Source organism: Marmota monax, unplaced genomic scaffold (assembly GCF_021218885.2).
Source record: "Marmota monax isolate L192 unplaced genomic scaffold, Marmota_monax_Labrador192_F-V1.1 WCK01_AAM20220418_F8-fsc00072, whole genome shotgun sequence".
NCBI classification, from domain to species: Eukaryota; Metazoa; Chordata; class Mammalia; order Rodentia; family Sciuridae; genus Marmota; species Marmota monax.
Window position 1 is genome coordinate 3,746,744 of NW_026692356.1, and position 16,282 is coordinate 3,763,025.

Consider the following 16,282-nt stretch of genomic DNA (forward strand, 5'->3'; position numbering starts at 1 on the left):
CCAACTGTGTTTACTTTAGATGAACAGAATGTCAGAACTTATTAGAGAAATGATTTTTCAGGTTATGTTATTCTGAGATATTTTCCAGTTTCTTTCCATTGTCATTTGAGGTTATGAAATCTCTTAGGATAATTATCCCTTCCAACATAATTTGCTTCAAAAAGAACTCTTCAATTTTTATCAGTTAACATATTTCTAATAATACATGGCAAACATTTTAAAGTAGCTTACTTTTGAAAATCATTTATTTAATGGCTTAAGAAAAGCAAAAAAGCTTCCATAATCATTTGTTTTAGCATTTCTGATTAAAAGTTCCCCCATGTTGGATGTGGTGGCCTATTCCTGTAATCCCAGCAGCTCAGGAGGCTGAGGCAGGAGGATCATAAAAGAAAGTTTCTTTCATGGGTTTTTAAGTTTTAAAGTTCATTCATAAACTTATTAGATGAAGCTTTGTTTTTGCCTATAATATCAGTTTGAAATAAATATTTGAAGAGGGGATAAAATTGTTTTCTAATAATATTTTTTAGAGTTTTTAGAGAAACATTGAATTACCATCATTAGACTATTTTTACATTTTTCTGATATGTTGGTAGAATGATATTGTCTAATATATATTTAAATTATAAGAAAATTAGCTTTAAAAATTCTAATTTTAGACCCTGAGAGGCCAGATTTGAAAAAGGGAAAATGATTGAAATTAATGACGTGCTTGTAAATGGGAACTGATTTTCCTAACATAGAAAATGTTATTTGGATTATTTCAGAATTTCAACAAAAGTTTTTGTGAGAATAGATTAACAAAGGAAAGTTTGGAAATTGTTCCAAATAAGAGGAAAGAATAAGTCTAGGCATAATTATTCTACTTTATTTTCTTCTACTATTAAGATGATAGTATCTTAAAAAATAAAACTAAAAACTCATTTTCTTCCATGTTTATAAGAAAACTGAAATGACAAGTAATGAGAAAACTTCTAAGTTTTACTTTTGAAAATGACTTAATTTATAATTTTTGATTGACTTTAAAACCTGTGTTGTATTGCATTATGGTTTATAAATTTCAGATGTTATACCACCACATAAATATTTAATACAGAAAAAATTGGATTCTTTTGTATAAGTTTCAACTGTTTTTCCTGATATGGTGGGAATTTGGACTTTTTAAATTTTGGTATTTTCCAGTATTGCATTTGTAATCATTGGTGACCTATTGGTATATTGTTATAAAGTGAAAGAATAATTGTATCTTCTAGTCTCCTCAAGATAGCCTGGACTTGGGTAAGTGGGTTGCTCAATTAATATTTGTGAAATGGATAAATAACCAGTATTTGTAGTGTAAATTGAGAATTGGATCTATGGGTGATGTAGGCTTCTTAAGATACAGTTTGATTCATACCGTCATAGAAGTTTAACTGATTCTGTTTTTGAACCTATTCAAAACTGTTGTTTTTGTAATCTGACCTTTGGTTAACTGTATGAGTATGGCATAACAATATTAAATAATTTATAGTACATTGTTAAACATGACACGATAAAATCATTGTGGAGGTTTAAGGATAACTGATTATAACTTGTTGCTTTGGAAAACTAATTTGTTAATTGCATTAAATATTTTTTGATTAATTGTATCATAGGGAGAGTATTGCTGTAACAAAATACTCAGTCTTTCATTATTTAGTTGTATATGGTTAAATATTAATGGCATTTTGAATACATCATTTTTTTGAGGGAATTTTAATTGTTTAGGTCATTTGATTATATATATTTTAATTTTCAGATATATCTAGAAAATGTAATAAAAATTAAGTTATCAAGGAAGGTTGTACTAAATTTGTGTTTCGAGAAGATCGGATTTTTATGGTACATTTCCCATGTAACAACACACATGTGTGCTTTGATGAGTTTATCAGATTATTTCATCATTTGCTTATAGGCGTATTCTACATTCTAAAGGGGAGCTAAGTGAAGATAGACATAAACAGTATGAAGAATTTGCTATGTCTTATCAGAAACTGCTGGCAAATTCTCAATCCTTAGCAGATCTTTTGGATGAAAATATGCCAGATCTTCCTCAGGACAAACCAACACCAGAAGGTAAGGTGTCCTTAAAAGCACTAACACTTACCTTTAGCCTTGTCAAATGTATATTATTGAAAATTTAAGTTTAAAATGGCTTCAAAATATTTTAAATAAAGAAATGGTATCTAGGTCTAATAAATAACCTTGAAAAATTATTTGAACTGCATCCTCAAATAGAAAAGACTTTATACTTAGAGAATAATTATTAGTCATTATAGCAAGTTCCTTCAGCTTTTTTTTAATAGATATCCTCAGATTATATCCAAACAGGGACCTGTCTTACACTATACTTGGGATTACAGAAAGATTTACTTGATAAGGTAATGAGAAGGTGAACTGGATATTGGGATTCTAATATTTATTTATCCTTGTTTTTGATTTATTGTTTTGAATGATATTTAGAACTAAAGTTTACTTTGTTGTTTTATGAGATGAATTATTAGTAAAAGGAGTTGTTTTTCATATTATTTCAAAGGTGTTTTAAACTTCCTTATTCTTTTTCAGGGGGTTCCTAATACTTTTACCTCATTATAACAAATATTTGATAAAATAATTATGGCTACATTAGGTAGATAAGTATTAACAAATCATTAATCTTTAAAACATCCTGTCCCCAGATATAGATACGGATGAGCTTCCTGCATTAGAGTGTGGAAAGGGATCCTCCACCACAAGTGCCATTGGCAGGTCTGAAAGGCAGGTAGCTAGCTGGTTTACACTAATCAGCAAGTAGTGAGGCCACAGCACACATTTGAATTTTATGGATAAGATGCCTATTTACAGAGGCAAAGAAGGGAGAAAGAACCAATTGTAAGGCTCAGTTTTTCTAGTCCATTTCTCAAACTATTGGGATAAAAAACCAACTACTAAGAAAGTAATTCAGGCTGGGGTTGTGGTAGAGCACTTGCCTAGCACATCTGAGGCACTGGGTTTCATCCTCAGCACGACACGCACAAAATAAAGTTATTAAAAAAATAAAGAAATTCAGGGCTTGGGATGTAGCTAGGGGAGAGCACTTGTTTAAGATGTGTGAGATCCTCAGTTCAGTCAGTACCACAAAATAATAGTAATGATAATCCAGTAATCCCATATACTTAAAAATCTTGAGTGAAATATTTGTAAAGCATGATTTTATAATAAGAGATGCATTTTGTGTTTACATCTGCAAAAGAAATAGCTATTGTATACTCTGCATTTATTTTATTAAAGAGAGAGGAGAAGGAGAGAGAGAATTTATTTATTTTTAGTTTTTCGGCGGACACAACATCTTTGTTTGTATTGGTGCTGAGGATCGAACCCGGGCCGCACGCATGCCAGGCCTTCGCGCTACCGCTTGAGCCACATCCCCAGCCCAGGAATTAGTTTTCTGTGCTGCCTAATGTCCAGTGTTTGAAAACCATTGTTTTGGGCCTGGAGGGTAGTTCAGTGGTAGACTTTTTATACTATTCTGTAGCTGCTTTTTTTAGTTAAATTATGTATTTTAGATATATTTTCATATGAATATTTATAAAGCCATCTAATTCTGTTAATTGATGCATAATACTACCCTGTTGTATAATTTTGTTATAATTTACTTGTCCTCTATTGATTGACATTTAAGTTCTTTCTAGTTTCAGCTATTATATCAGTGAGTCTGTAACACATTCTCTGAAATTCCTTTTATGCACACTGATATTTCCAGGATAAATTCTTTAGAAGAAGAATTCTTGAGTTAATAGAATATATGCATTTTAGGTTTCAGTATACAATGCCATTTTTTCTTCCAAAGAAGTTTATATGCCTGGATTTATAAGAATGATTATTTCCCTTTATACTTGCGATGTTGGAGTTCTTGATTTTAAAATTCTAAGTGAGGTTTAACCTGCCTCTTTACGTTTGTTGGCTCTTTTATCAATATATTCTTTCTGTGGAATTTCTGTTGTCATTCTTTATACCCCCCCCCCCCAACTCTTTCTCCCAAGTATCTTTTATTAATTTGTAAAAGCACTTTGTGTATTAAGGAAATTATTATTTTTCAAATGCAGTACAAATATTTTCTCCCACAATTTTTGGGGGGGGGTAATTTTTTTTTCTTTTGCTTTGGAGAAGTTAAATTTTTTTTCATAATTTAGTGCTAATACATTATTTTTAATTATGCAAAATATTCATGCATATTTTAGAATAAAAGTGAGAGTTTTTTTTAATCAGATCTACTCCATTTTCCAACGTAACGAATATTAGCAACTTTATAGGAAAGTGTCCAGACTATTTTTCTTTTAAACACAAAATATATATAATCTGGCATCTATAAATACAGTTTTTTTTTTTGTTGATTTAGATCAATATTATTTTGCATGTTTTCTTTTTTTCTTTCAATAGAGAGTTTCCTGAGTTCATGTAGAAATAACTTGTTCCTCTTAACACCTTATTGGTATTACTTAATTGTCTAACACTAGGTAACAGTTGTCCAGCTGCTATATAATAAAACACTATAGACTGGGTAACTCTAAACAACAGAAATTTATTGCTCACAGGTCAGGAATTTCAAGATTAGGGACTCAGCACATTTAATATCTGGAAAGGGCTTGCTGTCTGCTTTGTAGTAGTACCATCTTGCTGTCTTTACTTGGTGGAAGTTATGAACAAGCTCCCTGCTGCCTTTTTTATAAGGGCATTCATCCTATTCATGAGGATTGAGTTCTCTTGACTAAAGACCTCATCTCTCAAAGCCCAGCTTTTAATACGGTTTAAGGTTTCAGCATGGGATATTAAAACATTTGCATCATAGCAGTAGTGTTTATATGTGGATTATCAACCTTTATCTTATTGATAGATATTTAGTTTTTTTTTCTGTTTTTACTGTTAGAAACAGTGTTACAATAGACATATTTATAAATCATGGTTCATATTTGTTGTTATTTCTAAGACATTTAAAAAGTAACAAGGTCTTGTAGGATCAAGATTATGCTTATTTTAATATTGATAAGACACTGAATATCAGTCCATACTGATATCTTACTAAAGATGTGAGTACTTCTCTCTCTTTCCTTCCTTTCCCTTTCCCTTTCCTTTACCCTTTCCCTTTCCCTTACCCTTACCCTTTCCCTTTCCCTTACCCTTACCCTTACCCTTTCCCTTTTCCTTTCCCTTTCCCTTTCCCTTTCCCTTCCCTGAAGATTGAACCAGGGATGCTCTACCACTGATCTCCATCCTCAGTTTCTCTTTTATTTTTTGAGACAACATCTCCCTAAATACCCTAGGCCAGCCTTGAACTTCTGACTCTCCTGCCTCAGTGTTTCCAGTAGCTGGAATTAGAGGCATGCGACATGCCTGGCAGGATGAGTTCTTCCTTCTCCACTGTCTTGTCAACATTTGATGGAGTCCGTCTTTTAAATTTTCTATAATCCAGAGTTAAAGTGAATTGTTTTATTTAGTTTTATCATACTTAGTACTGAAGTGAAGGATCTTTTCATATGCTCTTACCTGTTTGGAGGCTTTATCCATTTTTGCATTGGAATTTTTGTATTTGCATATAAAGTTCTTTCTGGGAAAAAACCCACATTTTTCTACACTTTCACACAGAATACTTCTGATGCCAAGTGTGTTTCCCCCACACACACACACATTGATAGTACCTGTTGGATCTTAGAATTTAATTAAATTCTGACACTATTCACCTAGAATTAGCATTACCTCTCACAAGTGAAAAGTTTAGTTCTAGAAAACTACCCCCCATTTAAGAGGCCAGTTGCAAGTCTGACCTCCTGTAATTTGACAGGTTCTAATGAATACCTCCTCTGCTTTGATAATTTGCTAGAATGACTTACAGAACTTGGGAGAACATTTTAAATTTACCATTTTATTATTAAAGATGTGTGTAGGGTGCAGATGAACAGCCAAACGAGGAGGAAGTATGTAGGGCAAGTTCAGAAGCAGAACCCTCTCTGTCCCTGTTGAGTAGGGGTGGGCATCCCTCCCTGCACATGTATGTGTTCATTTACTAACCTGAAAGTTCATAAAGTCTCCTTGTTCAAGAGACTTTATAGAGCTTAATCCTTACTTCCCATCTTCTCTGAGGTCATTGGGTAAGGAGAAAGTGCTAACCCTGTATTCATGTACAAATGCTAACCCTTAATCTTTCTCTTCACTGGCCCCATCCTGAGGTTTAGGGCCTTCCCCTCAGTCACCTCATTAGCATAATCACCAGTAAGATTCTTGAGGCTCCTTATGAATAATAAAAGATTCATATTACTTTGGATACACCAAGTTTTAAGGAGTTCTGTGCAGGGAACCAGGGACAAAGACCACGTATGTTTTATTATACTATATATCTTATGAATATTAACATTTTATATTAGTATTGTCTTAAGGGTGCATGGCCTATTTGTGAAAATGTAAATAGTATATAAGTGTGACATAAATGGTATAGAAGGTTGGTGATTACTCAAAAATGCTTTATAGAGGGTGTGGGCCCTTAAGCTGAATGTTTTAGGAATGACCAAGCTTATGTATTTTCTTATTTTGGTTTTAAGTTTCATGAAGGTAGTTCCAACATATCAGATGGCTGCTTAATCTCCTATTGATTGTTTAAAACAAATCTGAGAGAAAAGCATCTGTATCCTATGTTATTATCTTCTCCATTCTGATTTAGGACCTTACTAAAAAACATTCGTGACTTGATGTTAAAAATGGTCACATGTACAATCCCAAGTGCTTGTTGACTGAAGAAGCTCCTGTCAATCAAGATTAAATAGCTATAAAATTGAAAATTAAGAATATAATGTCATGTTTACCATGCTGTACTTGCAATGGTATTAATTACCTGTGGTTTATTTTGCTATAGAACATGGGCCTGGAATTGATATATTTACACCTGGTAAACCTGGAGAATATGACTTGGAAGGTGGCATATGGGAAGATGAAGATGCTCGGAATTTTTATGAGAATCTCATTGATTTGAAAGCTTTTGTTCCAGCCATCTTGTTTAAAGACAATGAAAAAAGTTGTCAGAACAAAGAATCTAGCAGAGATGATTCCAAAGGTAAATTCTAGGGGACAAAAACTAAGTGCTGCAAAAATCAGTTTTAAAAAAATAAAAGTTGTAATATGAACATTATATTAGGTTTTTTTTTTTTTTGTTTGTTTGTTTTGGTGGTGGTGCTAGGGGTTGAACCCAGGACTTTGTGCATGTGAGGCAAGCACGCTACCAACTGAGCTATATCCCCAAGCCTGTAATATGAACATTATATTAAATGAAAGAATAATGTGGAGTAGAGCATTAAAAGGTGATAATTGATACAATTTCACTGATGCCAATACATTTAAGTTAGCATGTATTAATTTGAAAGTGTTTATTTTTAATATCTTAAGAGTGATTTCTTATGAAATGTTGGTAAGATTCTAACTTTCCCACTCAGATTGCTGGGGAAAGTGTAAGTACTAAAGAGCATTAATTTAAAATTATTAACTTTGTCTCTGGGTGCTGCATCATTTGTCTGAATTCTACCACTCCTCCCCACCATGCTATACTTTACTGCCTTATGTATGCCAACTTATTTTCCTTGGGTAAATAATAAATATCTTGAGAGCAAGGATCACATTTTAAGCTTTTTTTCTGAATGTTTAGTAGCTTAGTGTAATTCCAAATATATAGTCAAAAATCAGTAAATGCCTTTTTGATTGCACTACATCAAGAAACATTGGGGAGTAAATATATTTGAAAAGATGAATGAAAGAGAAAATAGCAGTCTATCTTCATTTAGAAACAGCATGATCCAATGGCATTTGCAGGTAAATGGATGGAACTAGAAAATATTATGCTAAGTGAAATAAGCCAATCCCAAAAAAACCAAAGGCCGAATGTTTTCTCTGATAAGTGGATGCTGCTCCATAGTGGGGGGTGAGTAGGGAAAAATGAAGGAACTTTGGATTGTGCAGAGGGGAAGGGTGGGGCTGTGGGGATGGGAAGGACCGTAGAATGAGACACTATTACCCTATGTATACATATGATTACACTATTGGTATGATTCTGCACCATGAGAAATTGTGCTCCAGTTGAATGTGTCAAAATGCATTCAACTGTCTCATATTAGAACAAATTAAAAAATTAAAAAAAGAAACAGCATAATCCATACTAAGTTAGAGCTCTCATTCTCCTAAATATGTTATGGCATCAGGTATCAATAAGACATTTCTGCTTTCAATGCAGAAATTAGGTGATTAGTGGACATAAGCGAGAAAGCTGAGAAATATGTTTTAGCATAAGTTATTTTATTTTTAAGAGAGAGAGAGAGAGAATTTTTTTTTTTAATATTTATTTTTTAATTATCGGCGGACACAACATCTTTGTTTGTACGTGGTGCTGAGGATCGAACCCGGGCCGCACGCATGCCAGGCAAGCGCGCTACCGCTTGAGCCACATCCCCAGCCCCATAAGTTATTTTTTAAAAGATATTTTTAGTTGTAGATGGACATAATACCTTTATTTATTTTTAAAAAATTATTATTTATTTATTTATATATGACAACAGAATTCATTACAATTCATATTACATGTACAGAGCATAATTTTTCATATTTCTGGTTGTATACAAAGTATATTCACACCATTGTTGTCTTCATACATGTACTTTGGATATTGATGTCCATCTCTTTCCACCAGCTTTCCTACACCCATCTGTGCCCCCTCCCTTTTCTCTCACCCTTTTGCCCTATTTAGAATTCATCTAATTCTCCCATGTCCCTCCAACCCATTATGAATCAACATCCTTATACCAGAGAAAACATGGCATTTGTTTTTTTGGGATTTGCTAACTTCACTTAGCATTATATTCTCCAAATCCATCCATTTACCTGCAAATCCTGCAAATGCCATGGTTTTATTTTCTCTCTCTCTCTCTCTCTCTTTTTTTTTTTTTTTGTGATGCTGGGAATTGAACCCAGGACCTTGTGCATGCAAGGCTAGTACTCTACCAACTGAGCTACATCCCATCCCCGATTTTATTCTCTTTTAATGCTGAATAATATTCCATTGTGACAATACCTTTTATTTATTTATTTATTTATTTTTATGTGGTATGGGGGATCAAACCCAGTTCCTTACACACACTAGGCAAGCCCTCTACCCTGGCCCCTAAGCATAAATTCTTTTTTTTTTTTTTTAAAAGAGAGAGGGAGAGAGAGAGAGAATTTTAATATTTATTTTTTAGTTTTCGGCGGACACAACATCTTTGTATGTGGTGCTGAGGATCGAACCCGGGCCGCACGCATGTCAGGCGAGTGCTCTACCGCTTGAGCCACATCCCCAGCCCCTAAGCATAAATTCTTGAGTTAAGATTTTTTTTGGTAATTTTTACTTAGGAAAAAAATATAAACACAAAAGAAAGGGTAGTAGAGTGAATTTGAATTTACCCATCATCCAAATTCAACATTTATGAACATTTTGTAAATCTTGTTGCACTAAGATTTTAGCTGTTTTACTTTGATATATCCCATGTTTGTGTTTCCTCTAACTCTTGACTTCTAAATTAAAAGGATATTTTTCTTTTTTAAAAAAATATTTATTTTTTAGTTATAGATGGCATACTGTCTTTATTTTATTTTGTGTGGTGCTGAGGATCGAACCCAGTGCCTCACACATGTAGGTAAGCGTTCTATTTCCTGAGCCACAGCCCCAGTCCAAAAAGGATATTTTTCTAATTAATCTTTCTATATCTACTGTCTTTTGTTTTTATAATTTATTTTGTATTGCTGCCAAGTCAGTTTTTTAAAAAAAAAATATTTATTTTTAAATTGTAGTTGGACACAATACCTTTAATTTATTTTATTTATTTTTATGTGGTGCTGAGTATTGAACCCAGGGGCTTGCATGTGCTAGGCAAGTGCTCTACTGCTGAGCCATAACCCCAGCCCTCCCAAGTCAGTATTTATATCAAATCACATTTAAATATTATATCTTGGTCATTACCCTGCAAAGGCATATTGTGTAAAGGAGAAAGTCTGAACTTCTTAATTTGGCATTTGAGACCTTTTTTTAATCAGCTTGATTTCCCCTTATCTTTAGCACAGATCCTCATGCTGTAGTTGCCCATCCATCAGTCCATCTCTTTAATGAATAAATAGCATAGAGAATAATAGTAGTTATGGTCATTGTTCTCAATAAGCAAAATGTATTTTACACATTTGTTTGTTTTTGTGGTGCTGGGGATCCAACTCAGGGCCTTATTCTTGGTAGGCGCACATTCTACTACAGAGCTACATCCCTTGCACTACACATTTGTATTTTATAAAATCAACACATATATACATACATGCATATACACATAATGAATGTGCCAAATATATGTGTACTTTCTAAGACAAGTGGTGCAGATTTTGTTGATCTTTCTTTTTTTTTGCAAGCACTTTATGTGCAAGCACTCTTTTTTTCTTTTAATTTTTATTTTCTGTAGTGGCAGGAATCAAAACTCACACAAATGCTCTACCAACTGAGAAGCCCCTTGTTCTTTGTTTTTAGAGTTAAAAGAACCTAAGGATAATAAAGAAGTATCAAGTCCTGAAGACTTGGAACTTGAGTTAGAGAATCTAGAAATTAATGATGACACCTTGGAATTAGAGGGTGGAGATGAAGCTGAAGATCTTACAAAGAAACTTCTTGATGAACAAGGTAAAGGACTCTTTCATGAATTTTCATTTTTGATTTTATACACAAAACTATTGCCTAAAAATATGGATCTTTTCTCTTTAATTCTCTTTTTTCTTTTCTTTTTATTTTTGGCAGTACTAGTAATTGAACTCAGGGTCTCATGAATGTTTGTCATGCATTCCACCATTCCCCACCGTCCTAATTCTGTTTTTTAATTCCCTATTTTTTTGTTGTATTCAGGCTATCACTTTTAGAATTAATTTTAGGACAAAATACTACCCAATATTATGTGACTATAAGCTTCATCATTTAAATTATACGCATCTTAAGATATTTCTGACAACTTGCTAGCATTGTCCTGGTATTTTAATTCTGTGATTAGCTTTAAAAACTTAAAATGAATGTATTTGAAAGTTGTCAAAAATGATTAAAAGATAGAACTCCAATTAGCATATCAGTTTGTGTTAATTTTATCTTTATGATTGAGTAATGTTTTGTATTTAATAATAAAAACGTTACATTCTCTAATATTATTCTCTAAATACTTCCTATTGAGTTTTATTACTTAGGATTCTTTATTAGAAATATACCTTTTGTCATTATTATGTTTCTCTGTTGATTTCATTGTTTCCTACTGCAGATTTTCTTTACTAGTGAAAGGAGGGTAGTTATAGCTGGAGGCTGCCCCAGGCTTAAATCACATCAGCTAATGACATTGAGGAAAAGAGAATTTCTCTCCTACTAACTGTATATAAATATCACAGAAGGACTTTGGCTAGTCCTATGTCATTCTGTGCAGCCCAGAGAAATCATAGTATGCTGTGCTTTGATTGGCAGCAGCTACCCCCATCAGAATCTCATGGAATGGGATGCTTAGCTCTTCAAAGGCAAGATTTGGGAGTGCTGTGTTGAAGACCATAGGGGATAGAATCTGGACAGATAAAAATATTAAATTTTAGTATAAAGTACATATATTTTATGAGTAAGTTTATGTTTCTTAATAGAAAATGTTTACCTTTTTATGGATGATATCTGAACAATGGTAGTGATTTAGGGTTATGATTCTAGAGATTCCCAGAGTTTCTAGAAATATTTTTAAAATTGCTTAATGTTTTCATGGCTATGAAAAGAAAGGTCTAAGATGATCTATTTCCCAAATTACTGATAATTAGGTGCTTTTATTTTTAGTTTGTTTTCTGTGTAATTCTTAAACCTATTTTAAAACTAATTTTATATTAGAACAAGAGGATGAGGAAGCCAGCACTGGATCTCATCTCAAGCTCATTGTAGATGCTTTCCTCCAGCAATTACCCAACTGCGTCAACCGAGATCTGATAGACAAGGTATTCTGATTCTTGTGTAATTTTGCTCAAGCATATAGAACTTGTAGGAATCTTCTAATTTGTAATATTTGGCTTTTAGACTATTCAGACAATAAAATGAACCATTTTTTCAGATGGAGTCTTTTATGGGAATTCAATATAAACACAGATGAAGTTGGAGCCAATCTGTAGATGTTTTGTTTGGGAGTGGAACTGGCTCCAGAATCTTGTTGGCTTGATACCTTTTGCCTTCAAATAGAGATCCTTCAGTTTGGAAAATAGTGTCTTGAGAGGCTCTTAAAGTGTGGTCTTTGGATTCCTGATGGCATACAAGCCACTTTCAGGGGCTCTGTGAGTTCATAACTTTTGATAAAATACTCAGACCTGGGCTGGAGATACAGCTCAGTTGGAAGACTGCTTGCCTTGCATGCACAAGGCCCTGGGTTCGATCCCCAGCACCAAACACACACACATACACAAATACTCAAGAATTTTTTTTCCCTTAAATTTTTTTTTGATGTTTGCAAAAATGATGGTGGTAAAGTTTTTAGCATTTTAGCATGAATCAAGGCATTATTACCATTGTGTTCTTTACTGCCATGCATTTGTAATTGGTGCCACTTTTCCTTTATCTCTGTGATGAAGTCATAAAAATGAGTGATTTTATAATAGTTTCGTGGGTTTTTTTTTTGTTTGTTTGTTTTTTGTTTTTGGAGTGGTGCTGGTGATTGAGTCCAGGATGCTCTGCCACTGAGCTATACCCAAGCCTGAGGCACCCTCTATCCTCCACCTTTTTTTTTTTTTTTTTGAGATAGCATGTCACTAAATTGCTTAGGTTGGTTTTGAACTTTGGTCCTTCTTAGCTTCGATTACAGGCATGTACCACCACACTTGGCACACTTCAGCCTTTGAATATATATCCTTTGAATCTGACCAAGTGGCAAGGACGTGTAAAGCACTTCTTTCCTTAAGGTTGTCTCAAGGAAAATTATTTATGTGATGGAGTTGTAAGATAACTAGTTGCCATTTTTGCTTGGTAGAACTAATGGATAAAACCATGGTTATTCTAACTTAGGAATTTAGCAGAAATTTTTCTAAAATGAACTGTGAGTCCATTACTTCAAGGAAAACAATGAATAGTATTTATTACCAATGATCAATTTTTACTTTTTAGTGGGGCATAGTGGCACATGCTTGTAATTCCAGCAGTTTTGGAGTATGAGGCAAGAGTATTACAAATTAAAACTCAGCCTCATCGATTTAAGGAGACCATGTCGCAAAATTTATAGGTGAATTCACAGTATCTAAACTGTGGAATCATCCTAGATGCTCATCAATAGATGAATGGATGAAGAAGCTGTGGTATATATACACAATGGAATATTACTCAGCATTAAAAGAGGATAAAATTATGGCATCTGCAGTTAAATGGATGGAGTTGGAGAATATCATGCTAAGCAAAGTAATCCAATACCAAAAAACTAAAGGCTGAATATTTTCTCTGATTAGTGGATGCTGATCTATGATTGGGGGGGCGGGGCATGGGAAGAATGGAGGAACTTTGAATTGGGCAAAGGGGAGAGTGGGGAGGGCTTATGAGGGTAGGAAAGATGGTGGAATGGGATGGACATCATTAACCTAGGTATATGTATGATTGCACAAATGATGCGTCTCTACACTGTATACAACCAGAGAATTGAAATGTTGCAGTCTATTTATGTACATTGAATTGAAATGCATTCTGTTGTCATGTACAACTAAGTAGAACAAATAAAAAAAATACAAAAAAGGCTGGGGATGTGGTTTATTGGTTCAATGCCCCTGGTACCAAAAAAACAAAAAGACATTTTAACATGAATTTGATTCTTGGAAAACTTATGTCTACCACCAAAAGCTTGACAGCTTCCCAATTCTTTTCTAAAGAGACGTGATTTATAAGACTTTTCTGATGAAATTACTGTGATACTAAATAATGTAATTTTAAAATACATATATATTTAGATGATATGCATTGGCTCAGTGAACTAGTACTCTAAGTGGCCAGTTTATTGTGTCAAAAATCATGCTTAGGTGTTGAAGATCCACTCAAGGTATAAGGTAGACCAAAGGATTTCAACCTAATAGAGCATGCATGACATGTTATTAATCCTGTCTTGAATTCTACTTTGCGACTAACGCATGAGAAACCACCAGTTGTCAAGTTTGGGGATAGTATCAAAATAAAATAATTAGTTACTAAAAGGATTTTAAAATACACCTCAATTTTAACCTACATATTGGTGAAGCTATATTTTCTTCATATATTTTTATCCAAACACATTATAATAGATTGAATGCATAAATAGATAAAAGAATCCAGCTATTTGTTAGAGTGCCTGCCATTCTTCTCTCACTAATTTTTTTAAATACTTTTTTTTTAGTTGCAGATGGACACAATAGCTTTATTTTATTTATTTTTTTATGTGGTGCTGAGGATCAAACCCAGTGCCTCATGCATGCGAGGCAAGTGCTCAACCACTTAGCTACAACCCTAGCCCACTAATTTTTATTTTGAAATTTTTTTCTTTAAACATTAAGAGGCTTTTTCCTGTTTTTAAGTAAATTAATGTTTTTCAGATTTCCCAGTTTTAATTTCTAATATGGTAAATGCTAATAGGTGTTACCACATGAAGTTTTTTCTACTCCTTGATAATTTTAAGGATATAAATGACTCTTGAGACCCCCTAAGTGTGAAACTTTAGATGAATTTTCCCTCAAAATGTAATGTAATTTTGTATCCTTTTTGTCCTTGTAGAGAACTGCAAATTTAATTTTCTACTTATAGCCTTTCTTCAAATAACTTAGATATATTTTAGTAATTATTTATTTAATCAAATGAACTTCAAACTCATTCTACATTGGCTTACTTATGAAATAATTGGGTCAATGTAGTTTTCAAAAATTTAGTAATTATAGCATTTATTTTGGCTATCTTAAGAGATTGTCTCCTTTTTGTTTCTTCTACAAAATGTAGCAGAAACCACTTTTTTGGAGGGTGGTGTACGAGTGAGTTGAACCTGGGGCTTTTACCACTGAGCTGTATCCCCAGTCCTTTTTCTTTTTTAGAGACAAATAAGTTGCTGAAGTTCTTGCTAAATTGCTAAGACTGACCTCAAACTTAAGATCCTCTTGCCTCAGCCCTAAATTCCTGTAATTTCAGGTGTTTATCACTGTACCTGACTAGAAACCACTTTTTTTTTTTATTGTTGATGGACCTTGATTTGTTTATATTTATTTATTTATTTATATGCTGAGAATTCGAACCCAGTGCATCACACATGCTAGGCAAGCAATCTACCACTGAGCCACAAACCCCAGCTCACTAGAAACCCCTTTTAAGCAATTAGTTATGTTTCTGAGTTTTAGATATGACTGAATCTGTCCCCTGCTAAACTGGTGTATTCATTTGCTATAAAAGAAGATGAGAGAAGATACCTTGGTACTCCTGCTGACTTCCACCACATATTTTGAGCACTAGCAGAAAAATTGCAAGTGAAGAAGGATCCTTATTAGTAGTGTATATTAGTAACATTATTATTAAGAATCTCAGGTCATACTAATGTATTGTATCTTCTAGTGCCCACTTTGGTCTTAAAAGCTATTGCCAGCATTGACCACATATTAAATTCTAAGTTAGTTCTTGAAAAACCAGGTGAAAAATAGGAGGCCACCATCTTTCTTTCTTTTTTAATATTCATTTTTTAGTTATAGGTGGGCACAATACCTTTATTTTATTTTTATGTGGTGCTGAGGATAGAATCCAGTGCCTCTCACATGCTAGGCGAGCATTCTACCACTGAGCGACAACTCCAGCCCTAGGCTACCATCTTTCTTTTGGTCCCCAATAACTTTCTCATTAGGAATTTCTTGCATTTATGTTGGCAGAGACCCAAATCGCTTTAAGAGGGAAAAGTACTTGGAAACTATATAGATAAACTTAGTAGAATTTTTCAACTTAAATAATTATGTAGCTACAAATAAGCTTAAGTCAGGTAGTTAACAATAAAAGTTTAAGAAATAAAAAATATAATTTTCTTGTTTTTTGGTAAATATTCTTAATACTTTCTGGTTCTACCAGAAAACTCTATCTATCTATCTATCTATCTTTCTTTCTTTCTTTTTTTTTTTTTTTTTTTTGGTGCTGATAATGGAACCTAGGGCCTCACACATAACTGGGCAAGCACTCTACTATTGAGTTCACCCCTAACCCCTGATATTAATA

General features: G+C 33.5%; 1 protein-coding gene and 1 non-coding gene across 7 annotated transcripts in view; one reads left to right on the forward strand and one right to left on the reverse strand.

Annotated features, from left to right (window-relative positions):
- Upf2 (UPF2 regulator of nonsense mediated mRNA decay) overlaps positions 1–16,282 on the forward strand; it is a 113,643-nt gene that overhangs the window by 17,010 nt on the left and 80,351 nt on the right. For all 6 annotated transcript variants that reach the window (XM_046442323.2, XM_046442325.2, XM_046442329.2 and 3 more), the window contains 4 exons: positions 1,931–2,091; positions 6,899–7,096; positions 10,571–10,720; positions 11,939–12,042. In XM_046442323.2, coding sequence (XP_046298279.1) covers positions 1,931–2,091; positions 6,899–7,096; positions 10,571–10,720; positions 11,939–12,042 — 613 coding nt within the window. The remainder of the gene's footprint in view (positions 1–1,930; positions 2,092–6,898; positions 7,097–10,570; positions 10,721–11,938; positions 12,043–16,282) is intronic.
- On the reverse strand, positions 8,973–9,045 carry Trnaa-ugc (transfer RNA alanine (anticodon UGC)). Its single transcript has one exon. It is a non-coding gene; the product is annotated as a tRNA-Ala (tRNA).